The 25,465-nt window shown below is 39.8% G+C and overlaps 1 protein-coding gene across 1 annotated transcript in view; it reads right to left on the reverse strand.

Moving 5' to 3' along the window:
* Nucleotides 1-4,234: 4,234 nt before the first annotated feature.
* CPM (carboxypeptidase M) overlaps nucleotides 4,235-25,465 on the reverse strand; it is a 79,071-nt gene continuing 57,840 nt past the window's right edge. Inside the window, exons 3-8 of the mRNA XM_069081157.1 lie at nucleotides 24,118-24,290; nucleotides 19,905-20,089; nucleotides 18,337-18,504; nucleotides 15,592-15,744; nucleotides 10,209-10,357; nucleotides 4,235-4,498 (exon numbers count right to left, since the gene is read on the reverse strand). Of these exons, the coding sequence (XP_068937258.1) occupies nucleotides 4,250-4,498; nucleotides 10,209-10,357; nucleotides 15,592-15,744; nucleotides 18,337-18,504; nucleotides 19,905-20,089; nucleotides 24,118-24,290 (1,077 nt within the window). The 3' untranslated portion in view covers nucleotides 4,235-4,249. The remainder of the gene's footprint in view (nucleotides 4,499-10,208; nucleotides 10,358-15,591; nucleotides 15,745-18,336; nucleotides 18,505-19,904; nucleotides 20,090-24,117; nucleotides 24,291-25,465) is intronic.

Genomic DNA, 25,465 nt, shown 5'->3' on the forward strand with positions numbered 1-25,465 from the left:
GTCCGTTTATTCCCCCCATGGAAGATCCACCCAACATGCCAAAGATTCCCCTCCTATGGGGTTTTTCCACATTGTGTAAATACCATTGTAACACTTGGACTATTTGCCCACCTCTTTCCTGGACATAATTGTCACCACCTATTTCACATAGGTTCATCAGTGGATATATACTACAGCTTATTTTCACCCACTACATTTCTCTCCAATACATTTTGGGTCATGGGCAATTTTTCACTTTACATTATGGTGTTCCAAGATTTATATCCACAAAGCATCCCCAGGAAAACACCACTGTTAAAAAAGATTGCTTCTTGTGTGAGATTATCTGCTTGGGATCATTAAAAGCACTGCATTAATTTCCCAAGTTTGATCTAGCCTGTTCCTTCTCAGTTTAATTCTTGGGCTGTATACAATACAATGGGAACCCTCAAGGGCTAAGCTAAATATTCCCAAGTCATTGCCTTTTGTACTTTATACTTTTTTTTATACTGTATACTTTATATAGGAATATAGATTTAGAGCTGAAAAATGCTTCTGAGGCCATCTACTCAAACCCCTTATTTACTCAGAAGGAAACTACAGGCCAGAGTGGTTAAAACACTTGCCTGAAGTTACAGAGAGAGCAAATAGCAGAACTGGGATTTGGTCCAAAGTCCTCTTGCTCTAAATCTTTTCCAAAGCACACTTATGTTGTCTTTTTCTAGTCTTTTCCCTTTGATTTCCTTTTTATCACCTAGAAGCTAGGATAACTGTCATTACTTTTCTAATCTACTGTCTTGTTTTACTGTTTTTCAGTCATATCAGACTCCTCATGATGCCATTTGAGGTTTCCTTGGCAAAGACACCAGGATAGTTTGCCATTTCCTTCTCTAGCTCATTTTACAGATGAGGGAACTGAGGCAAACAGGGTTAAGTGACTTGCCCAGGGTCACACAGCTAGTAAGTGTCTGAGGCTGCATTTGAATTTGGAAAGATGAGTCTTCCTGATTCCAAGCCGAGCAGTCCATCCCCTGTCCCACCTAACTTCCTGTCCTATATAAACAAGTCTAATAAAGGAGCTTGAAAGTGAGGCCTTGACTCAGCTTACATAAAATGCATTGGCTTTGTGAAAGTCATGGTCCTTATAGCTATGGTCTTGCCCCCACTCCCAACCCTGTTCATGGCCGTATTGTAGATAGTTAAGGTGACCAGAAATTAATATGATTACAAGACCAATTTAATCACCACGAAAACTTTCTTCTGCAATGTACTTTCAAGACACATGTAAAAACACAAAATATCAAAACATTTAGTTAATTCAACCAGAGCATATAATACTTTATAAACTGTGTACATTGACACATTATATTGTAAATACAGATAGGAAAGTTTTAAGAATTTTTGCTATATGTATTTCCATATTGGTTTAAATAAAAGGGAGGTAAGAGACATTAACAGGTGCCCCTCCATGCTGATTAACTACCATGATTAACTACCCTTAAATAAAGTGCTAACAGTAGTAGGAAAAGCCGGGGAAAATCAGCCCCTTTTGGACAAAATTTGAATCTTCATGACTCATCTCCTAGTGAACCAGAATGACTAATTTGTACTTAGAGTGTAGTGATGTAGCGACAGTTATATAGAGAAAGCAATGTCCTCTCTTAGGATATTAGATGATTTGGTTCCTTTCTATGTGGTTCCCTTTATGTTTTTCTATACTTTTAAGCACTTACCAGTTTCAAGGCACAACCAAACAGACTCAATATGGTCTCTATGCCTTGTGAGCATTTTTTTTTTGCTTTTTGGAGGGCAATTGGGGTTAAGCAACTTGCCCAAGGTCACACGGCTAGTTTTTGTGTTAAGTGTCTGAGGATGGATTTAAAGTCAGGTCCTCCTGACTCCAGGGCCAGGGTTCTATTCACTGTGACACCTAGCCACCTCTGAGCATTTTTCAATGACAAGAACAATTAAAGAAATTCACTCCCTGTGTTGAGTTTTTCAGAGGCTGTTTGGCTCACCCAAAGAAGGTGGTATTGTTTTCATTTTTTTTAGGGGGTAACCCTAAGGAAATTGACCAACTGGTCTGAACCCACAGCCACGCCTCTGAAGATGAGATTTCTTTGAAAATATACTGATGTGCAATTAAAAACACCAATTCTGGGCCACATCCCATTTTTATACAAACCTATATTCAGAACAATATACAAAATACTTTTTTGGTACTTCTATTGTGTTGTATTTTGAGTATGGCTTGAAGCATTAGAATAGAGATTTCACTTACATAGGTATCCTTTACAATCAAATTAATTGTAATGGTACTTATGGTGACATACTATTTTAAAAGCACCAATAATAATAAGCATAATAACAGTAATAATAATGTTTGGCTCAGTAAAGCCATTGTTTTTACATTTATTTCTTTTTTCTTTTTTATTAAATATTTATTTATTGACTTAAATATGAACACTCTATAACTGAGCTGCTAGTACACGGAGATGGCATTGCTTCAGGACATGTTTCCATAAGAGGATCCAGGATCCTATACAGCTTCTGAGTAGGGGCCCATAGTAGTATTGCACTCCTGAAATCCTAGCCCTTTGCCATTGGTGAATCTACCACATGTCTCATAGCACCAGTAATGGCATTCCTAGAGTTTGTCCTTGGTATCTATTTTTCTACAGTCTATGCCCTCCATATGACCTCTCCATCTGCAGCCAGAATTCCTGACCTCTATAATTTTAACATGTCAAACAGGAGAAGCAGGTCCAAACTGGGAGGACAGAGGAAGAATCTACTAGAAGCAAACAAAAAACTGATCCATTTTTCTGAACTCAGTGAGACAATGTCTGAGCTTTCCCTGATGTGGTGACTCGGTATTCTTGCCAAAGCATGTTTCTGTATTTTACTCTGGTCCGGCTAGCCAATATAACTTTAAAATTTGACCAATAATTCTAACATTGATTTCTCTAAATCCTACAAAAAATCTTTGTATCTGTACCACCAGACTCCACCACTTGGCAAAGGCCTTTCAGGCAACCTTAAATGTTAATTGATTTTGATCTCATTTTTATGGATTCACTTGGGAATTTCCACTTATTGTGTAAAGCGGGTTCCATTTTTCTCCACATAGGAACTACTTTGTACTCATGTTTTCTAAGATAACTTCAAGACTAGCAGCAGTACTAATCTAGAAAGTAGTAGAAGCAATTAGCACTATGTGCCTTGTTCATCTCTTATTTCTGGTAGACAAGTATACTTTCTCCAAGGTAGCCTTTGGGCTTCATTCACCTCCATTAATAATCTTGAAACTCTTAGGAACAGTGCATTTACCCTCCCTTCATAGTCTTCCCATATTAAAGATTTTCCTTCCCAAGTATCCCACTCAAAGGTAGAAGTGAAGAGAGGTGGAATTAAGCTCTTCATGGGTTGGGTTGCTAAGACTGATTATTCTAAAACGGGTTTTTAATTCTTTTTTGTTTTGGACCATTTTTGCAGTCAGATGAAACATATAGACCTCATCTCAGAAAAATGTACTAAAAAAATAATTGAAGTAAATGCCAAATTTCAGTTAGAGTTCAGTGAAAATATTTAATCCCTCCCCTCACCCTGACCTCCTGAAATCTATCCATTCACTTGTTGGGTATTTGTCAACCCTAAGTTAAGCAGTGCTGTTCTAAAGGCTGAAGAATGAAAGGTCATTCAGAGATCAGAGCTCCCAAGCGACAAGTTGAAAATACACTTTGATGGAACAGATGATTGATGGTCAAGAACTAATTTAGCAGGTTTGATAGACCAGGAGATGATTCTGGTCTCTCCCAAACCCTGCTTAGCGGTGACGGAGCCAGCAGGTTCTGCTGGTGAAAGCTGAGTAAAGATCTGTAAGTTGATACATCTGTAATTTGTAATCTGTAATTTTGTATATATAAATCTGTAATTTGTAAGTTGATAGATCAGTAAGCTGATTAAAATTCTGTAATTGATCCACCTTAACAGGTAACTGGCATTCCATTTTGGAATTTCTGAGCAGTGTCATTAATGGGCATGATTCTGGCATGATGTTCGGGGTACCTTAAAACTATTACTGAGGCTTTTCCACCCAGTTTGAGTGATTCAGGAATATCCAGCTCCGTGGGAAATAAATGCCCCCAGCTTAGAGAAAAGTCCATGGAGACCAGGCAGCTGACAAGACAGAGTGGGCAAGGTTGAGATGGCCTGGCTTGTTCATTACACATTCTGGAATGGGGGTGGGGAGGAGTGCAGTTCTCATGGTTTATTTTATGTGAAAGATAGATACAAAAGTCAATAAAAATAAGGAGATAAAATGTGACTTCAATCTATCAGAATGGCTCTTAAAATACATGTAGAGAGGAATCTCGGAACATGAAACCCGGGTGGTCACATTCAAATTTGATTTCACTTGGAATGGGAAATGAAAGTCGACCGTAAGCGCACTGGAGTTTCGTGTGTTCTCTGGTATGGTCACTTGCTTTAGGATTGTTGTATGTCCAGGGACCGTAGCCTGAAGAGAAACAAGAAACAACATTTGACTCAGTTCAGATGTCCAGCATGTTCTACATTGAAAGATAAAAATATCATCGTTGTGTGGTTCCCACAAAAGCTTTGCTTGGGCAAAAGGACAACTCCTCCCCAGTCAAGGTCAGAATCCTTCCTGAGCACTCCATGAGCTTTCCAGGGACACTGGATAGGAATCAAGGCTGATAAAGAGGTAGCAAAGGACTATAAAATGGAAAAAAAAATCGAGGCATGCAGCTGAGAAGTAGAAAGCAAAAGGCTAATTATAATTCTACCCTAGTCTTCTTCTGGGGATGGTGACCAAGCCCTCAGTGAAGACAAAAGAGCGTGTTCCAAATATGCACCAAATGGAATAAGTGTTCCTGGCTCCCTCCCAGGAAATGTCACAATATTTGTAAACAAAATAAGCATAGAGCCAGCTTCCCAGCAATTTATTTTCTCTCTAGAGATAATTTAAGCTTCGAGTCTGAAAGCCTTCCAAAAGAACTTGAAATAGGCCCGTATGTCTATCTTGGGAAATTGGGACCAAAGTTTGATTTTTGTCTCCGTGGGTTGTCAGCCAGGGGTGTAACCCATCCTGGCATTTGGGGGTACTGACTCTGGCACCCCAGAATCGCTCCTTTCTCCAGCTTCATGAGGGAGATACTAGGCAGCAGTCTTTAGATTCAGCACTACACAACCCTGCATTCAGAGGTTGGTCCATGATCCTTGTTGAATTTGCTAATTGGAGTCCTGTTCCTAGATGGCTGAATCAGCGATCACCTCAGATCAGTCAGAATGAAATGACAGGCAATTGGAAATGGTCCTTGGCTGTACTATTGCTGATTGATAGCTCATTCAGCCAGTGACAGTGGTGAAAAGAGAGAGAGGGAGGAAGGTGGGAATACTTGTATGGATCTCATATAGATTTGGGGGGCTCTGTAATAGATAAGGTCCCTGTCATTGTCTCTGCCAGCCCCCAGACTGAATGCCTTTCTTTTCTTCTTCATTTATTTATCTGAGCATTTTCTTTGTATTGATCATTTCTAGATTTATCTCTCCTTTAACCTAACAATCATTTGTAACAAAGACTTGAAAAAAAGAGGAAAAAAAGCAGTCTAGCAAAACCAAAGGCTAACCCACAGAAGAACTGCATCTTACAGTCTATGTGATTGAATGCTTATGGTCAGTCCTCCACCTCTGCAAAGGAAAGAGGGAGGCAGAAACTGACATTTCTTAAGAGGAAAAAATGGTCAGAAAAAAAGTCTAGAGATTCTTGTTTCAAAAAATGCTGTATGTATGTAATCCATGGTAAATGGAGTACAGAGAGCCTGAGGGAAGCAATCCCAGCATGCCAGCTGGAAGAGATCTTGGAGACCCTTTAGGATAACTTGTATCTGACCAAGAATGCATTATAACACCCCCCAAAAGTGGTCCAGGCCACCTCCAATTCCCTCCTGAATTCCACATTCCAGTTCTTGCAGAGCTCAAACTGTTTTTCTCATATCAATCCTAGATCTGTATCTTGTATCTTTTGCTCCTAATTCTGTCCTCAGGGCTAAGTAAAAGCAGTCCTTTTTCCAGGTGACAATCCTTCAAATATCCAGAAGACAGTTACCAAGTTCACCTCCCCTGCCAAGTTTTCTCTTCTACAAGGAAAACACCTTCAGTCCTTTCAACTTATCCTTAAATAATATGGATTTGAGGTCTGCCCTTCCCCATCTTACCTTGATTTAAAGGGTTATTCAGTTTATCAATGTCCGAGCACAACACTCCATATATCTGGCCAAAAAAATCACGTCATGACAAAATTCTTAGTTCTGACCTTCGAGGTTTCACCCACCTAACGTTTTATAGGAGCTATAGCAACTACAGGCAATTTGTTTCAAGCCAGGCTGCTTAATGAGGCATCCATAATTCAACACCTGCTATGTATGGGTGTCTCCTTGTATACAAGGCTGCACAATAATGTTTTGATTTATAATGAGGACTCATCATCTAATAGTGAAAATGTTTGCATCTATTTAATATTGAAAGAATCTAGAATGAAAAACCCAAGGCAGCCAGCTTAATGTTTATTAAATGGGCAAATAATCTAGTACAAGTCAAGCAGAATCCCTTGGGGGTGTTGGCATGTTCTTGTACCCAAAGGAAGTTTATACATTTAAAGTTGCCTCTGGTACCACAGAGAGCAATTCATTTTATTCATTAAATTCACTCCACCCAGGTGTATGGGTTCCTAGCCAAGAGGAAATACCACAGTGAAATCCAGTGTACACAGAAAGGGCCATTTTACTGCTTAGAGGAAAAAAGGGGGTGGTGGGGATAGAGTAGAAGGTCCTTCTCAGCAAGGGAGGCCAGACTCCAAAGATCATCCTATCACAGATTTAGAACTAGAAGGATCTTAGAGGCCATCTAGTCCCGTCCCCTCATTTGTATATGAAGAAACTGAGATTTAACAAGTGTAAGTGACTTGACCAAGGTCACTCCTACAACTGGTAAATGTCAGAGCTGAAATTTGAACTTGGGTCTTCTTTTCCAGTATACCCAATTGCTTCCCTAATCACAGGACATCACGAAGGGCTACTATATTCTTTTTATTTTGGAGGGGGAAGGCAGGGCAATTGGGGTTAAGTGACTTATCCAAGGTCACATGGCTAGTAAGTGTTAAGTGTCTGAGGCCACATTTGAACTCAGGTCCTCCTGACTCCAGGGTCAGTGCTCTATTCACTGTGCCACCTAGCTGCCCCAGGTCCACTATATTCTGACCAAAAAAAGGAGCAAGATCTCCCTCAAAGGTGTAAAATGCCTTTCTCCCACCCCCTACCCCCTTCAAATCAGTGCAAATGCATGGTTTTGACAGCATATAGTGGAGTTAGCAGGCAACTAAGTGCATAGAGTGATGGGCTTGGAATCAGGAAGACTCATCTTCCTTAGTTCAAATCTAATCTCAGACAATTACTAGCTGTATGACCCTGGGCAAGTCACTTAACCCCACTTCCCTCAGTTTCCTCATCTGTAAAGTGAGTTCCAGTATCTTTGTTGCAAAAAGCCCCAAATGGGCTCAACTAAGAGTCGGACATTACTGAACTAGAGAAGGAAACAGCAAACCACTCCACTATCTTTGCCAAGAAAATCCCAAATGGGGTCATGAAGAGCTGAGCATGACGGAAATGACTCAAAACGACTTCCCCATTCTTGTTGTTGTCACCTCTTGACCTTCAGGCCACTGCCCAACCTTCTCAATGATCTGGGTACATGATTTCAGTTTTTCTTTGAATGAAAAAAATTTCATTTCCTTCTATCATCCTAGGTGATGTCAGTGTTCATGATGGCCACCCTTCTAACAATCTGACCACACAATTTCTCAACCCAAAGACCCTTTTTATCCAACACATTTCATTGACATTTCATTACCATCTCCAGCAATATCTCCAAGATCATGAACTTTGAAATTTCTCTCTCTGACCATGACCTTCTAATTCTTCTACCTTTTCCACTCTCCCTAAACTTAATCTGCACTTTTACTTATGGCTTCTTGACCCATCCTTACTCTCCTAATTCATATCCCACACTTTGGCTTTACTTACCTCCAAGCCATTTTATTAGTGTCTACCAACCTTCAATCATTCCTGAATAGAAAATTATCATACCTAAGTGATTCAGACTTCTGATTTCTCTGCTGCAAAGTGTATTGCTGGTAAATGCCACAAAATGAAAATGAACTTTCACCCTACTATACCTTCCTCCCAACTGTTTGATAACTTTTCTTTTTTTTTTTTTAAAGCAATCGGGGTTAAGTAACTTGCTCAAGGTTACACGGCCAGTTATTTCTGGGTGTGGTGCTAAGTATCAGAGCCCGGATTCGATCCCAGGTCATCCTGACTCTGAGGCCGGTGCTCTTACTCACTGAGCCACCTGGCCACCCCTGATAACTTTTCTATCTTGGACTTAATTACTCCCTACAGAAATTGTTCCAAATCTTATTTTTTTCTTCTTCTTGTACACAGCTACACCCCACACCAAGAAGATGGAGATTACCCAAAGGGTACTCTATTATCTCTCTTCCTAAAAGCCTCTCAGCATAATCTTCCCTGTGGCCACGGAAGGAAAGGTTCCACAATCTGTAATAGAGCTAACCACCTTCCCCTGTGCCCCTGAACCCACTTTACTCAAGAACCAAGACATTCCTCTCATGCATCTTTCCACTGAACCCTTTTCATGCATTGACAAGCATGTTTAAGTCTTCCGAATCCCAAATAAGCTTTGCTTTACTATTCTACTCCACCATTACATGTTTCTTCCCCATCACTGCCAAATTCTTAAAACAAAACAAAGCAATTATATATAACTATGTGATTTCCCAGGTTTTATCTCCAGTTCTGACCTTTATTCTCAGCTGCATCTTCAATGGCCTATATTTCCTACGGGATATCCCACTGGCACCTTAAACTCCGTGTGTCCAAAATGGCGCTTGTCATCTTTCCCAATATACTTTCTCCTCCATTTAACTCCATGCTGTCTATGGTAACATAGGTGTTATTCTCATATTCCTTACTGCTTACGTTTTATCAGTTAACAAGCCCATCTCTGCAATATTTCTGGAATAGTTTTCCTCTCCTCTATTCCCAATGACATCTCCCTAGTTCAGGCCCTTACTACCACCAACTTAGATGATCGGAAAAGTCTTCTTAGTAGATCTTTCTTCCTTTTCTAATCCATCCTTTTGTCCTGCTGCTAGACTAATCTTCTGTGAGGATCAATGAGTAGAGAAGCAAATTTTGGCTAGATCTAAGACAAAAAAATACCTTCTAGTCTGAATTAGAAGAAGCTGCGTGGTCAGGTTTTGGGGAAAAAAGACCTAGAGATCTTCAGGCCCAGGCTAGATGATCACTTGTTGAATATGTTATAGGGGATGCCTTTCTTGTATGGGTTGGGCCAGAAGGTTGTAGACATCCCTTTCCAACACTAAAAATCTCTGAGTTCCCAATCACTGGAGATCATCTATCAGAGACTGGATGAAAGCTTTGTAGGGATGGTAAAGAGGGTCTCAAGTATTTAGAACAGGCTACCTCTTAGATCCCTTCAGTGTTGAACCTTTTTTTTTCTTTTTGGAGGGCAATTGGGGTTAAGTGACTTGCCCAAAGTCACACGGCTAGTAAGTGTGTCAAGTGTCTGAGGTCAGATTTGAACTCAGGTCCTCCTGACTCCAGGGCCAGTGCTCTATTGACTATGCCACCAAGCCGCCCTCAGTGCTGAATTTCTTAAGCTCTAAATATTTGGGATATGGTCTGTCTTTCAAAAAAAAATGCTGAACAATAAAAACGCCAACTGGCCAATATTTGATGTGACTTTTTCCATCTCAGACTTTTCAGAAAAACTGTTCTTTGTTGTATTATATAAAATTTATCATTTTCTCTTTCCCTCTATCCTTAGGCCTCTCTAATTCTTGGTCTTTCCTAAAGGTTTACTTTTAGATGCTGTCACTGCATTTGTCCAAACTGCATCCCTATGAGGGAAGCAAGTCTTATCCCTAGGAAAGAACCAAGTCAATTAAGGTATTGTTTTGTTTTTTTTTTAAGATTCCAAAGATTTGTTTTATAACCAAGCAATGCATTCAACCATAGCCTCTCTGATGTCATGCCCAGTGAAACTTGTTTGGGGGAAAGCCTTGTCTTTTCAAAGTGAATTTGAACTACATCACATTGTATGCTTACATTTATTGTATAGGATCCAGGCAGAAGAAGAAGATAATATTCTCCAAATCTGTTGGTTCTGAAGGGGCATATATGGTTCCTGCCTTTAGCTTCTACTATCGCATTTGGTATTGGATTTTTGTTCACATCAAAAACTTGACCTTTAATACCTGCAAAGCAAAAAAAAAAAAAAGTGTAAAATCTCCAGAGTTTTATAGCCACTAAAGAGAATAAAACTTTTTTTTTTTCATTTAAAATATCTGGTCAATTCTTATTAGAAGTTATTTAGATAACCAGATAACATTTTGTAGAAGGAAATCCCCACCAATATTAACTTTAAATAGGGAACCACAGAAACATCTTTGGCTCATGACCTTCTAGAGACCCAACTGGTGCCAACACCTGCAGGGTGGTTAAAGGCCAGAAGGGAGAATTTTAGGGGAAGGATGAAGCAGTTCAAAGGTTCAAATTATGTCCAAGGAGAGTAAAACAAAGACCATTAGAGTTGAAGATGAGGTTGCTAGGATACCAATCCAAAGCTCAAAGAAGGAGGGGATGGAGGTCAGTTCCAAAAGCTGTAGACTGAGCACGATTATATATGCTACAAAATTGGGGCAGGAGTTACTGATGAGATGAGAGTTTTGCATCACATCACTTCCCTATCAAAGATGATGGTGGAGGCATGATAGCCACACACCCACCTTGCTCTCTTGAATCCCACTATCAGACTAAACACCAGAAAGATCCATTTTAAAGTACACAGCTGTTTCCTTGGTCTGATTCATGACTTTTCATTTATATCTGTTTTTACCTCTCTTTGCAATTCAATACTATCAGCACCACCATTGAACAGGATTTTTTTTTTGAGGGAAGGCAAGGCAATTGGGGTTAAGTGACTTGCCCAAGGTCACACTGTTAGTGTGTCAAGTGTCTGAGGCCAGATTTCAACTCATGTCCTCCTGACTCCAGGGCCGGTGCTCCATTCACTGCACCACCCAACCGCCCCTGAAAACAGGATTTTTGATCAGCTATTTGATCGTTCAGTTGTTAATGTTCTTTCCATTTCGTTTTTTAGTTATAGAATACTATAACTTATTACAACAACTTATGTTGTTGTTTTTAGGTCAGTTGGGTGGGATAGTGCATAACATCCACAGCCTGGAGTCAGGAAAACTTATCTTTGCCTGTTCAAATCTGCCTTCAGACACATTGCTGTCCTCATTTATCCACCCCCCCCCCCGCATTTGTCGTTTCCTTTTCCTATCATGTTAGCCAATCTGATAGGTGTTGTTATATGATATATATGATAGAGTTGTTTTAATTTGCACTTCTCTGATCAAAAGCAATTTAGAGCATTTCCCCCTGTGACTACTGACAGCTTTGATTTTTTCCTTTGAAAACTGCCCAGCCAGCTTTCTTAAGAGTTTAACTGAAGAACAGTTGCCCATGTGTGGTTGTAGAGGGAGTTTCCTCACCAGGAGTAATCAAAGAATTCACAAGGTGGAACAAAAGATTACTTCATAAACGTGTTTTTCAAAAATTGCTTCAACTGAAATACTTTTTGATTAATACCACCTCGGGATCTTATGTCTAGAATTGGAAGATTCCTTATAAGTCATTAAGACCACCCCTCCACCCCGCAAATTCAAAATTTAAAAAGTCAAATTTTCGGTTCCAAATAGCCCACCCTTATTCATTTAGAAAGCAAGAAAAAAACAAAGTCCATTACAAATAGGTATGGTCACGATTTCAGCGTATAAGAGTAGAAAAGGCACTCCAAGAAAGAAATTCCAAAAAATTAGAAATTCCTAATTCAGGGTCCAAGAAAGACCCTGAAATCAAAGCATCACAAGGAAGCCTTGAAACTGGTTGCAGCTGCAACGGGAAATGTTAGCCTAAAACCACCAGAGGGCAGAATTGCTGCACCAATCTACGAAGTCATTTTATTTAATTAATTACTTTGTTTTCTGCAAAAAAAAACTGCCATTGGAAATCTTCCCCAGAAAGAATCTGGGAGAAATCAGGTTCCTTCCCCTCCAGCCTTGACCATGGGGCATCATAAAAGTATCACGGCTCTCCTGCAAAGACTTTCAGAATTCTTGAAGGATAAAACACGAATGACAAAAAAAATTTTTTTAAGCAGAATTGTTTCTAAACTAGAAGAAAATGATGAGATCTGAATGAAAAAATGCCTCCCTTGTTCTCACTGAAAGATAGAAGGCAAGAAAATGCTGCAGTGACCATATCTTTCTACTTGATATGACCACCAGTCTTGGGTTTACTTGACTCAAGGGGACTTTACATCTTTTCTTTTCTAAACTAGTGTTTTCTCATTCATTACAGCCCTGGAATGGTCGATTATGGGGTATACAGTCTGCTGGGCTTCTTCTAATCAGCAAGAAATGACTCTATGGGTTGGATTTTTTACCAATCACATTCTGTGTGCATAAACTACACCTCCCTTCTACATTATGAGTATGATCAATTATTTGATATCCAATGTACAATCCTCTCTCCTCACTTCCCTTCTCCCTTCCCATGTTATTTCTGGCAGGATGGGGTGGGGGGAGAGAGAGAGAGAGAGAGAGAGAGAGAGAGAGAGAGAGAGAGAGAGAGAGAGAGAGAGGACTCGGTGAAATGTGCAACTGATGCCTACCTTCCTTTACCCCTCTAGTCCCTGAAGGGAGTCCATATGGACACACCTCCTGAACCAGAGCAAAGGAGAAGTAATTTAGCTACAGGAGAGAACTCAAACATCATGGGAAATGCACAGGTCTGAGAGTCAGGAGGCTGAGACCTGTAGTAATAATAATAGAATTGGCAAAATAATAAATAGAATTTATTTTAAAATTTTATAATCTATATATTAATATATAAATATATTTATAATTATAAATAGAATAATAGAATTGGCAAAATAAAATTGGCACTTAGAATTGGTAAAGGCACTTTACAAATATGATATAATTTTATTCTTATTACAGTCCGGTGAGGGAATATTATCCCAGTTTTACAGATGAAGAAACTGAGGCCCAGAGAAATAAAGTTATTTGTCCAAAGCCTCACATGGAAGTAGTTTGGAAGAGCTGGGAATGAAACCCATGTCTTCTGAATCCACTGCTGCTTCTCTAAGCCCATGGATCAGAGGAGAGACAAATGATCTGGGGCATAGGCCTAGAGAGATCATTTGCCTTTTCTATAACCTACACCCCTTATAGAGAGGTGATGGCCTCAGAATGCTGAATGAAGACATACTATTTTTTGGACACATCCAACATGGTAAATTTGTTTTGCTGGCCTATTTCTTTTTCTTGGAGGGGAGAAGGCAAAGCAATTGGGGTTAAGTGACTTGTCCAAGGTCTCACGGCTAGTAAGTGTCTGAGGCTGTATTTGAACTCAGGTTCTCCTGACTCCAGGACTGGTGCTCTATTCACTGAGACACATAGCCTTTCCTGTTGCTGGTCTATTTCTGTTTGTAACAGGGTTTACAAGGCATGAATGAAAAATAAATCTGGAAGAAAGGTTTTAGATGAGGAAATCCATAGGATGAAGAGGAGGGGATTTTCAGGATGAAGTGATTTTGGATGTGAAGGGGGAATGAATTTTAGGGTTGTGATAGATTGAGGGAAGACAGATCATACATTTCATGGTGAAACCCTTTTAGTGATATGGCTGTAAAAACTGATACAGAGAGTTCAAATGACTTCCTTAAGGTTATAGGTGGTAAGTGGCAAAACCAGGTCTTTGAGGATCCAAGGGAGTAACTGGGACACCTGCTTGGTGATCTTTTGTCCATTTTTTTTTCCAAGGTAGGTATCCTGTTGAATGTACTTAATATTTTATGACTCAGTTAGAAAGAAAACTGAGGGGGTTGATCAGTTTAGGAACAGGGTAACTTTTTTCTTTCATATACATTTCTTATTACTTTACCTTTAGTGAATTTTTTCTAAACTTGTATGTCCTTTCCCCCTGCTTCTGAACATATCCTGTTCAGAAATATACTCTTGTGGTATAATTCATGTGGCAGACAGAAAATAAAGGAGGAAAGGAGAGTTATGATTGCAATGACAGAAGGAGGCAGGTAATTAGGAATTTGAGCATACACATGTGTACAAACCCAGGGAGCCGAACAGACCCAGGGGATTAAAGCTCTAGTAACCAGAGATCAATCAAGGTTTAGGAATTAGCAAAGGAGAAAGACCTAGGATGATGGCAAAAACCATAGAACCTAATTAAAGAAGGAAAAATACCTTCTCTAAATGACATAGAAAGAATGGTTTTTGTTGAGGATTAGGGCAAGATCATGGTAAAAACCAAAGCCCAAAACCCAGACACTTTTTTCCCTCCCTCCCCTTTACTTGACACCATAGCGTGAAAGCATTTGCCAATGTCCGATCTTCTGGGAGGACATTCTAAATAGAAGCAGATGACATCAACATTTGACAGAGTCAAAGAGCTTTACAAAGCCCACACGAGTAAAGACTGAGTGACAGCTGGAGCTCTGAACTGTAGATGATCCCAGTTAATATGTCACTCTTTTGTTCATTGTATTTGACCAGCAGCTGTGGGAAATACTAGCAAAGGGCTTTCCGGAAGCAGGCTGGGTAGAGCCCCATGATATCAATCTGGATGCATTTGGCAGGATTTCCAAGGGGGAAAGGGAATGCTGGTCCCTTCCTACCTTGGAAAAAAAATGGACAAAAGATCACCAAGCAGGTGTCCCAGTTACTCCCTTGGATCCTCAAAGACCTGGTTTTGCCACTTACCACCTATAACCTTAAGGAAGTCATTTGAACTCTCTGTATCAGTTTTTCCAGCTGTGAAATGGGACCAAGAAGATGTGTCCTGGGGAAACTAAAGTGAAATAGGACATTTATGTAGTTCAGATAAGAAGTTTCAAACAATTAAGGTGGGCTTTAATAATTTTTTTTCTATAATGGGTAATAAGTAACATAGGCTAGGTCACCATTAATTTATTGTGGGATGTGAGTGCATGGAGGACAGGTTCAGCAGCACCTTTTATCGTCACAGCCCCAGTGCCTACTAGAATGTCTTATATGCCAGAGACTTTTAATAAATATTTGTTGAATGAAGAGCCATGTCTTTCAGTAACACAAGTGTTCTTGTCTTGAGGCCAGTTTCCAAGTGACTTGATATTTGAACTTGGGGCCCACTGGAAATCAACACTTTTTGTCCTCTCTTTTACCCCAACCGGCTGACCTAGCACCTTCCCAAACATGGCAGGACTCCTCTCTAACAGAGGAAATTCTTCTCTTCTAGTTATACCTACTAGGAAAAACTAGGGTGTACCCAGGAAATGGGTATATTCACAATCTTACCCCACAGGTTTCTCTAGAAGTCATACTTGGCATTAGCAAAGAACTCATTTGAAAATCTTACGGACCTAGATGAACCTGTCTCATGTAGCTGATTAGTGAGTCTCTGTTCTTATTCCATAAGTCTGGGAGATCTTCCGCTGGTGGATATTTACAGCATGATACCTCCAATGTGATTTCAAAACACTGGGCCCAGATGTAGTTGTAATCTTGCATCCCACCTAAACAAAAGCACCAGACAAACAGAAATGGGTGAATTATGCAGCTGCAGAGGTAAGTTGGTCACAGTGATAAGAGCCTGAATTTCATGGCGGAGGATGTCGGTGGAATTCTGGTTCTTCTGCTGGCAAGTTCCTTGACCTCTCTGGGTTTCAGGTTCCTATCTCTTAAAATGAGAGGGCTGCACTAGACCGTCTCAAAAGGTTTTACCAATGAGTGTCATTGTTGGTCTTTTGTTTTCAAAGAGGACCAGTGACATCACAAATCATGTCTTGAATTGCCAATGAATTGGATTTAAGTGAGGCAAAGTCGAATAAAGCCTCCCTCTCTTCTTGAGTCATGGAAGTACAGTCACAATACAAAAGTCAAGATGACTGACGATGGCCTGGGATGTAGTGGATGCCCTTGGCATCTCTGATGTCTGACCAAGCTGTAAGCACTCCACAGAATCTGATTCAGCCTCCTTCATGGCTGTTGGAAATTATTCTCATTTGCCTCTTCTGATGGAAAAAGTCTTCATGCTCGGTTCAGACATCCCCCGCCTCACTGATGGGTTTGAGGTCTGTTGGTTACTCTCATGGTTTGAGAGGTGAGAGCTGGGTGACAGGAGGACACCCAAGGTGTATGAGCAGCCCTTAAAAGGGCTTGGCATGACCTCACACCAGAGAGGCTAGTCTTTCCTGAACACCCCCCAAACCCCGCCAATTAGCATACAGAGACAATGCAATATATACGGGCAACTGGAAATACTCCGCTCTGGCTCTTAGACCAGGCTGCTGAAACATGTCCAAGACTGTCCCCATGTTACAAAATTCCTACTACAAAAGGATTCCTCCCTTAACAAAATGATTCATTGTTGGATCCTCTTAAAACAGGGCTTCCTGGAGTGCACATCTCTTGCACACACACACACACACAAGGGGCACACCTGCTCTTTTGTAATGAAGACTCAATTTCCTGGGGCATCTCTGGGTCAGTCATCAGCAGAGTAGCCTTCTGAGAGAAAAGCTGATGGGAACTGAGCTGGGTGGACACTGAAGATGTTCACCCTGATTCTCATCTGCCTCTCATTCCAGCATGTATTTTTTTTTTGGAGGGGGGAAGGCAAGGTAATTGGGGTTAAGTGACTTGCCCAAGATCACACATCTAGTTAAGTGTCTGAGGCCGCATTGGAACTCAGGTCCTCCTGACTTCAAGGCTAGTGTTCTATTCACTGTGTCACTTAGCTGCCCCTTCCCTTCAGCATGTACTTTTAAGAGGATGATAAATTTAAAGTGCATTTTTTAAAATCTTATTTTAACTTAGAATCCTAGAAGAGTCAAAAAGTATGTACATCAGATATCTTCTATGGTTCAGGGGTTTTTAATGGGAGGCCCGTGGGTCCTCTAAGGATTCTGTGGTTAGATGCCAGAAGGTCCATGAATTTGTATGGGGAAAAAAATTACAACCCCATTTCAATACAATTGGTTTCCTTTGTAATGCAATGTATTTTATGCATTTAAAAACATGCTTCTGAAGGCTTCACCAGGCTGCCAAAGGGGTTCATGACACGAAAGATTTAAGAACCTCCCCTGGACTAATCTAAATTTTACTGAAGAAGGAATGACTTGGAACAATCCCCCTGACAAGGTTTGTGCTGGAACAGTTCAAGCTCGATTTATAGACAGTTCTGGTAGAAGGAAACCTTTATGTTGACTGAGATCTGTCTCCCTGTAATTTGTCTCAAGTACTCCTGGGTCTGCCTTTTGTGGCTAGAGGCAGGACAAACGTAATCCCTCCTTCCCACATGCTAGCCCTTCAAACATTTGAATATAACACACTTCCTGCCAAACTCCCCATTCATCAGTGCTAAAGACACACAGCCTATCGAGACACACACATGGGAATGAGTCCCAGAATTACTGTTGTGTGGCGCTATGTTTCCAACTAATCCCACGCAATATGGGTTTGTTCTTACACACAAGAGACAGACAGTAAGCTTGCCTTTGGGCCAGAGAATATTTCTCTAGGTGTAAGGAGAAAAGTTAGTATCAATAGCAGGGAGGAAGGTGATGGAAGCTTGGAAACAGAGCTAGAGAGGTGAAACTCAGAAAGATGTGCTCAAGGCACGTATTTATCTGGCTGCGTTACCGATCATACTGTCTTCTTGTTTTACATTCTTTCATGTGGCTGGCCCAGAGCCATTCTGCTGTAGAAAGTACCAACTTGTGTATCTGCTTTCCATCCTTCTCACAGCTGAACAACTGAGAGGGGAGGGAGCTAGGAAAAAGGGCTAGCAAGGGCAAGTGGAATTCCAAGGAAGCAACATCTAGGCTTGCTATTTGCACAATCACATCCCTAGGGGAAGGGACTTTTCCCATAGGATCCATAGGATTTTTCCATAGGACACCGTGGCCATGGGAAGTTGCAATTTTGCATTTCTGCCTGGGTCACTGATGACAAGAAACACGTTATTAATTATGTCAAACAAAAAATCATCTACACTCTGTTAGCAAGGGATTGTCAGTAGTCTAGAAGGCCTGGGAGAGATAAACATATCGCCTTTGGATTAAAGAGACAAGAAAAGAACCCAGTAAAAACAGAGAAAGACTAACCTTTGAGTGGGTACCATGTGTACCCATTTGTTATACCATTGCGGAAAACACTGTTTTTGCAAAGGTCTCCTATCCTCATGTCGGGATTCTTTGCAGAGTAGGTATATGCGAGATACTCGAACACATCATTATCTGGGGTTATGCTATGCCCCCTTTTTGTTCCAGTCTCTGTAAATGCAAGGCAGACATATACATAGCAGTAATTCCAGCTTAAAGTGAGGAGACTTACGGTATAGTTTTGACCATGGCAATGTAATCATACGATGCACAGAGCAATAGCAATGGGTGTGCTATCTTCAGACAAGGCAAAAATAGTCAAGATAAACCTATGACCAGACCAGGAACAGGGCTAGAATCACTGAGCATACTGCCGCCTTGTTTATTCACTCTGGGGGCAGCTAAGGATTTCCTAGGAGGAGCTAAGTGAAATTCCAAAGGCACAGAGAACGTTGTCTGCCTACACCTCACTCCAGGGAACCCACCGACTCTAGGCTGAGTCAGAAAATTTTGAGCAAGGGGAAAGATGGGGTTAACATTTAGTCTTTTATTATGTTGGGTTTTAACTACTTTGCCACCCAATCAAGGCCAGAGTTTGATAAAAATTTTGGATTCAGGGTCCAATCCAAAGCCAGAAGAGTTTTTCTGCTTTTAAGGGGGAAAAAAAGGGAGGGGAGACATGTGTTTTTGTTTTATTTTTTTGAAAGCAGCGTGTTGCCTAGGACAAGTAGCTTCAAACTCAAATTTCCTGTTTGTTTTAAGTTTTATGGCATTACAATTACCTGGATCTTTGTTTCTCCTTAACAAAAGCTGGAAGGTTGTATAACATTTCTTTAAGAGGCTATTTACCAGCAGCCCTACTGGATCTTTAGGGCATTAGGGTTACAGGCAATCGATAAAAGGGCCTTGAAAGGTTTGTCTGGGACAAGCTGGGGATATATGTATGGATTCAGGGAGTACCAGATGGGTGGGAATTCTGGTGACCAGCAACCCATTCATCTTCCCTTTCCTCTTTTGTCTCCTGCCCTTTGGAAGCAAAGCCTAAGTGGGAGAAGGTATTATGGTGGCTGAGAAGGTGTCCTGCTCCTCTCTGACACCTTTGGGTTCCCACAGCTGCCCCAACTCAATGAATCTGTCTTCTGTCCATTACAAAACGATATATAATGTAATCACGGCTGAGTCATAGAAGAACAAGGTTAACGGAGAAGTATCAACAGAGTTCATTGAAAACTCAAGGTGCCAAGATGAAACTGTTGGATACCACACCAATTTAGCAATCCGTCTGTCCCTCTCACAGTCATTGGCCGAATCTCCCTCCAAGTTCTTTAGTTAATCTGTGGCTTATGCAACATGGTAACATAGGATGTTACTTCGGTCACTTTGCCTTTTCATGGGCTGTAAATTGATGCCCATTCTTTGGGAGTTTACTCTGAAACAGGAGATTTTGCCTCCCCTGTAGTTTGGAGGAAAGAGTGGACATAATCTCCCTTTCCATAGTCCAGTGAACACTTGACTTGGTTATACTCTGTGGAGAGACAAGGGAAGGAGTGGGCCAGTGTGTCATTTCTTACCTGGGACACCATTATCAAATGGATAACTGGCCACCAAGGCTCCACCGTGTAAGTTAGCAGAAAGGACAAATGTCTCAGATTTCAGCCAATTCTTTACTGCTTGAGTTTCAGGCTGTATGGTCTCAGAATTAGTTTCAAAAGCATCAGGGAAATTCCTGTTCAGATCATATTTATTTTTATTGAACCTTGAAAAGAAAATACAACAAGGACTTCCTTGAGATGTGGAACACATTTCTATGTATTAAAAATTGTTACTACAGGCGAATCTTCCTGACTTGAAGCCCGGAACTCTTTGGGGCACCATCTAGCTGCCCCAGACATTGTTTACCACATTAAGAAAAGATATATAATCTGATCTTATAGTATTGAACCAACTCTAAATTCCTAGTATTAATCCAATGCAGTCATAGTGTATGATTTTTAATGTTACTATAGCCTGCTAATATTTAATTCAAAATTTATTTCCATCAATATTTATAAGGGATATTAGTTTTTAGTTTTCTTTCCATATTTTTGGTATTGGACAACATCAATCTCAAATAATGATGCTATTTTCCCAAATTCTTGCCAACAAAATATACAGAATTGAAATTCATTATTCTTTGAATGTGAAAAGTGAAAGAATTCGGGGCGGCCAGGTGGCTCAGCGAGTAAGAGCACCGGCTCCAGTGTCGGGATGACCTGGATCAAATCCGGGCTCAGATACTCAGCACCACACCCAGAAATAACTGGCCGTGTAACCTTGAGCAAGTTACTTAACCCCTATTGCTTTAAAAAAAAAAAAGAAAAGTGAAAGAATTCACTTGTAAAACCACCTGGCTTGGGTTTATTTTGCTTTGGGAGTTGATTTATGGCTTATTCAAATTCAGTTTTTTATGATTTAATTATTTAAATTCTTAATTTCTTATTTTGATAGTGTGGATATTTTATATTTTTAAATATTCATCCATTTTATTTATTATTTTTGCTCACATTTTTGCCCATTTTATAATTGGGCACAGTATTTCCTTATAATTTTTTGATTTCTTCATTTATTGTGACTTCCCCTTTTGAAATTCTGATATTGTTAATTTTACTTTCCTTGTGTCTTTACTTAATAAGATTAGCTAATGGATTATCTATTTTAGCTTTTTTTTTTTTTAAAGTTTTTACTTATTGAGTCAGTGTTTTTGATTTTTAATATCATCTGGTTTCAGAATGTTTATTATGTTTGCTTTTTGTAATTTTGTTGGTTTTCTGGTTCACTTGCATGTCTAACACACTGATCTGTTATCTCTTTTGTTCATGAAAGTGTTTAGAGATAGAGTTTCCTTTAACCACTGCTTTGGCTGCATTCCAAAAGTTTTGGTATGCTGTCTCATTGTTTTCCTTCTCTTTGTTGAAATTATCTTCTGTTTCTATGATTTGTTCTTTGATCCACAACTTCTTGAGGATTAAACTCTTCTGTTTCCATTAAGTTTGAATTTTTTCCTCTAATGTCCTTTATTGATTATAATTTTTATTTTGTTGTAGTCAGAAAAAATATATTTAGTATTTGTTTTTCTATATTTTCTTATGAACTTTTAATATCTTATTCTAGTACATGGTTAATTTTTTTAAAGGTGCCATGAACCATATATGTATATATATGTGTGTGTGTATGTATCTATATGTGTATATTCATATATATTCCTTTCTATTCTCATTTTACTTGCCAGATCTACCCCATCTAAATTTTCTAAAATAATATAGATGTCCCTAAGTTTCTTGTTTAAAGGAGTTCCAACTATTAGTGTTTTGTAGTTGATTGCTCTCTGTAATTTGATTAACTTGTCCTTCAAGAACTTAGATGCTATGCCATTCAACAGATTTAAGTGTCGACATTATTTCATTATCTATAATTACTTTAAACATAATATAGTTTTCCTGCTTATCTCTTTTAGTCACTATTTTAATTTAAACTCTGTTTGAATCTTTAGTCTTCAAATGTTTCTTATAACAACCTATTGTTGGATTTTGTCTTCGAAGTCACTGCTCCCCTCCTCCATTTTATGGGTGAGTTCATTTCATTCGCAGTCACTGTTATGTTTGTTAATTGTGTGCTTCCCTCGATCATATTCTCTTACAATTTTTTTCTTGTTTTCTTCTAGGCTTCTTCTTGATAAAGAAGAAAGAGGTGGAGAAAGAGAAGTATACTAATCTACACCAGAAATCTATAACTTCAATGGTCTATTTCTAACCCTAGTCTACTTTGTCCCTCCTTTCTTCAGCAAGCCCAGATTTTGATTTGATTCTTATACTTTTAACTTTCTCTTTTGACCACCCCCCTCAAAGTAAGTTTGTTTTAGTTATGGTTATTCCTTCCCCAACCATAATCTCCCTCTTGTGTTCTACTTTTCTTTTCCTTGCTTGTTTTTTCCTTTTGAACAACCAAGATATATTCAGGATAAAGACATTATCATCAGAGGGAAAGCAGCAGTAGCATTAAGGGGGATCGGGAGAGGCTTTTAATAGAAGATGGGTTTTTAACTGGGACTTGAAGCAAGTAGGGAAGCCAGGAGGCAGAAAATGAGGAGGGAGAATATTCCACACATGGGGGATAGTCAGTGAAAAGTTTTTGTAGTTTGAGAGTCTTGGATACTGGGTTTTAAGAATCCATGCACTAAAAACTTGTACTGAAACAGTTAACAAGAAGATATCTCTGAATGTAAATGTTCCTTTTTCTCACTCCCACCATGAATTATAAAAATATTAATTCATCAGCAAACAAAAAAGTTTGGGTTTCAGATGACTATCTCAACATTCACTTCTCCCTTTAATAGTCCTTCTTCTTCCTTCCACAGCAAACCCTCAGGTCTCAGATTTCTATAGGCTGTCCTTGTCCTGTCCCCCTTCTTCTCTTTCTGCCTTTATCTCATCCCAGCTATTCATAATAAGCATTGTAACACTCAACTTGGGAGTCATGGGACCTGTCAAATCCTGGTTGTACCATTTATTACGTGTGTGACCTTGGGTGAGTTATTTGTAATTGTTTCTGTTTTGGTCAGAAACCCCGAAGGTCTTCCCCTTCTAGATTGATGTTTTTTTTTAACTAGGTAATAGAGGCCATTCTCTGCCTCATTTCTTAATCACTGAATGGGTATTGCCTCAGTCAAACTGAGTCCTGTTAAAGATCTTAGCTTAAAAAAGCCAAGGTCTCCCACTGGGTCCAGGGCCATCTCCAGTCATCCTGATCTATATCTGGCCACTGGACCCAGATGGCTCTGGAGGAGGAAGTGAGGCTGTTAACTTTGCACAGCCATAACCCAAGTCATTTGCATGTCATGGCATCACCTCCCTGATGTCATGGTTCTCTTTGAGAACGAAGGACAAACAACAATGACTTTTTTAGGACTCTTTTTCCTTATCTACAAAATTTGAGAACTTTATGAATTCTCCTTTCCAAGTTTTTATTTTTATTTTTTTGAGTAACTGGTTAAATGAACCAGGGCTGGGCAGGAAACACTGCTCCCCTGCAGTGAAGCCGATACAGGAAGCACAAATCCTCAACAGCTTAGAATCATGGATTTTGATCTGAAAGAAACCTTAGATAATGCCCTTTCTAACAGAGTAGGACCAGCAAGGTTCATTGATTTGCTTCTGGCTGCTCAGGAACTCAGGAACAGTATCAAAGACTTTGAAATCAGGTTGCCTCATGCCAAATCCAATCCTTCCCCTGTTCACCCCATCACCTTTCTCAGAGTCATTCTGATATTAAAAAACCAGGGTCAGATGTTCTGCCCACAGGAGTCATTAGGCTTATTGGTAATGCCCTAGGTAGGCCAAGGATTTGGTTGCATTGGGGTGTCCCAGGAGCACTTTTGACATAAGTGATTCTATTCTGAATATGTAATAAATGGAATATGTATACACTGAACATATAAGTATTCACACTTGAGTGTTTAGTTAGAATAATCTAAGGCTTGGAATGATCATTCTTCTCTCCTTTTCTCTTTCTCTGCTAAACACACACACTGTCATTTATTCCTTTGGTAATCTCAAAAAGCCTATGGACTTCTCAAAGTAATGGTTTTAGGAAAAATTCAAAAAGAAGGAAATGTTAAATTTTAGTAGATGTGAATGAAAATAAGAACTCCCCCCCACCCCTTCCAAGTTAATGAACTTCCTCCCCTCCTCCAACAGAACCCCAGGGGTAGAATTTCTGATATGCACAGAGAAACCAGCCCACCTTTACCTGCCATTAGAGAAATAACAATCGGGTATTTCAACAGATTCAAATCCATCTGGATTCATAGTAGGCATGATGTGTATCCGAGTGTTATTAATCAGGCGGGTGATTTCAGGGTCCTTTCCATCATTCTTAACCAAGTAGTCTATCAGATGGAGGAGTAATTCCCGTCCTACAGACTACAAAGAAGAAAAGTTGAGTTGAATGAAACCATCCCCCAAATTCCCAGAGATAGAATATCACCCAGGGACATGGATTTTCTCCTTCATAAAACACAAGACCAAATGGGCAAAATATGGCCAAGAATTTCCAAGTGTGTCATCGGATTGAATTAAGGGCAGTGTGTTAAATCTATACACATGTGTATATATATGGGGAGAGAGACACACACACAGACAAAAAACAGAAATAGACAGAGACAGAGAGAAGAAAACGTGAACACTACTAAGGACAAACAACCTATATACAAGATAAATAGGATTAATCAAGAGAAGAAAGCACTAGAATGGAGGGAATGGGAAAAGTTTCCTATAGTAGGTGAGATTTAAACTGCAACTTGGAAGGGAGCCTGGGAAGCCAAGAGTTGGAGATGAGGGAGAGCACTCCAGGCATGGAAGACAGCCAGAAAAAATGCCTGGAGATGAAAGATGGAGTGTATTGTTGAGTAAGGAGGCCAATGTGAGGAAGATATTGAAAACTTGTCATGGAACCCACTCAATACTTATATAGCCTTGGGGTGGCTAGGTGGCACAGTGAAAAGAGCACTGGCCCTGAAGTCAGGATGACCTGAGTTCAAATTTGGCCTCAGACACTTAACACAAAAACTAGCCGTGTGACCTTGGGCAAGTCACTTAACCCCAATTGCCCTAAAAAAGGGCAAAAAAAAAAAATACTTATATAGCCTTGGAAGAGTGGGTATTCCTGAGGGTGACAGTCAACTCTGATTGGTTAACAATGAATGAGAATGAATATTATGAGGGGTGGAGCTATTCTAATGGTGGAATGAGGTCACTCATTTGATCACTCTCGTTCCCAGCCTTGGACAATCTAGACAAAGGACCTACTCTTGGAGAGGGGGGCAGCCTGAGAAGAAAACAATGGGTGGGGTCTGAACAAGATTGTGAAGGTTAATTCAAATTCATTATCAACAATGTCGTTCAGATGCTGGTTTGACCTAGCAGAGAATGAGGACATAGGAAGGGAAAAAATTCTGAATCTCCCCAATAATTTGTTATTTAATAATAATTTCTCAAATATATAATAATAATTAATAATAATCTCAGCAAAAAGAGATGCCGAAACAAACAAGAGACTGGTGAGGTTCAGGGGCTCTTACCCAGATTTTTGTTTGAAT

This window comes from Petaurus breviceps, unplaced genomic scaffold, assembly GCF_028583685.1.
Source record: "Petaurus breviceps papuanus isolate PSGF00001 unplaced genomic scaffold, PetGlider_PUasm1.0 154, whole genome shotgun sequence".
Lineage (NCBI taxonomy): Eukaryota > Metazoa > Chordata > Mammalia > Diprotodontia > Petauridae > Petaurus > Petaurus breviceps.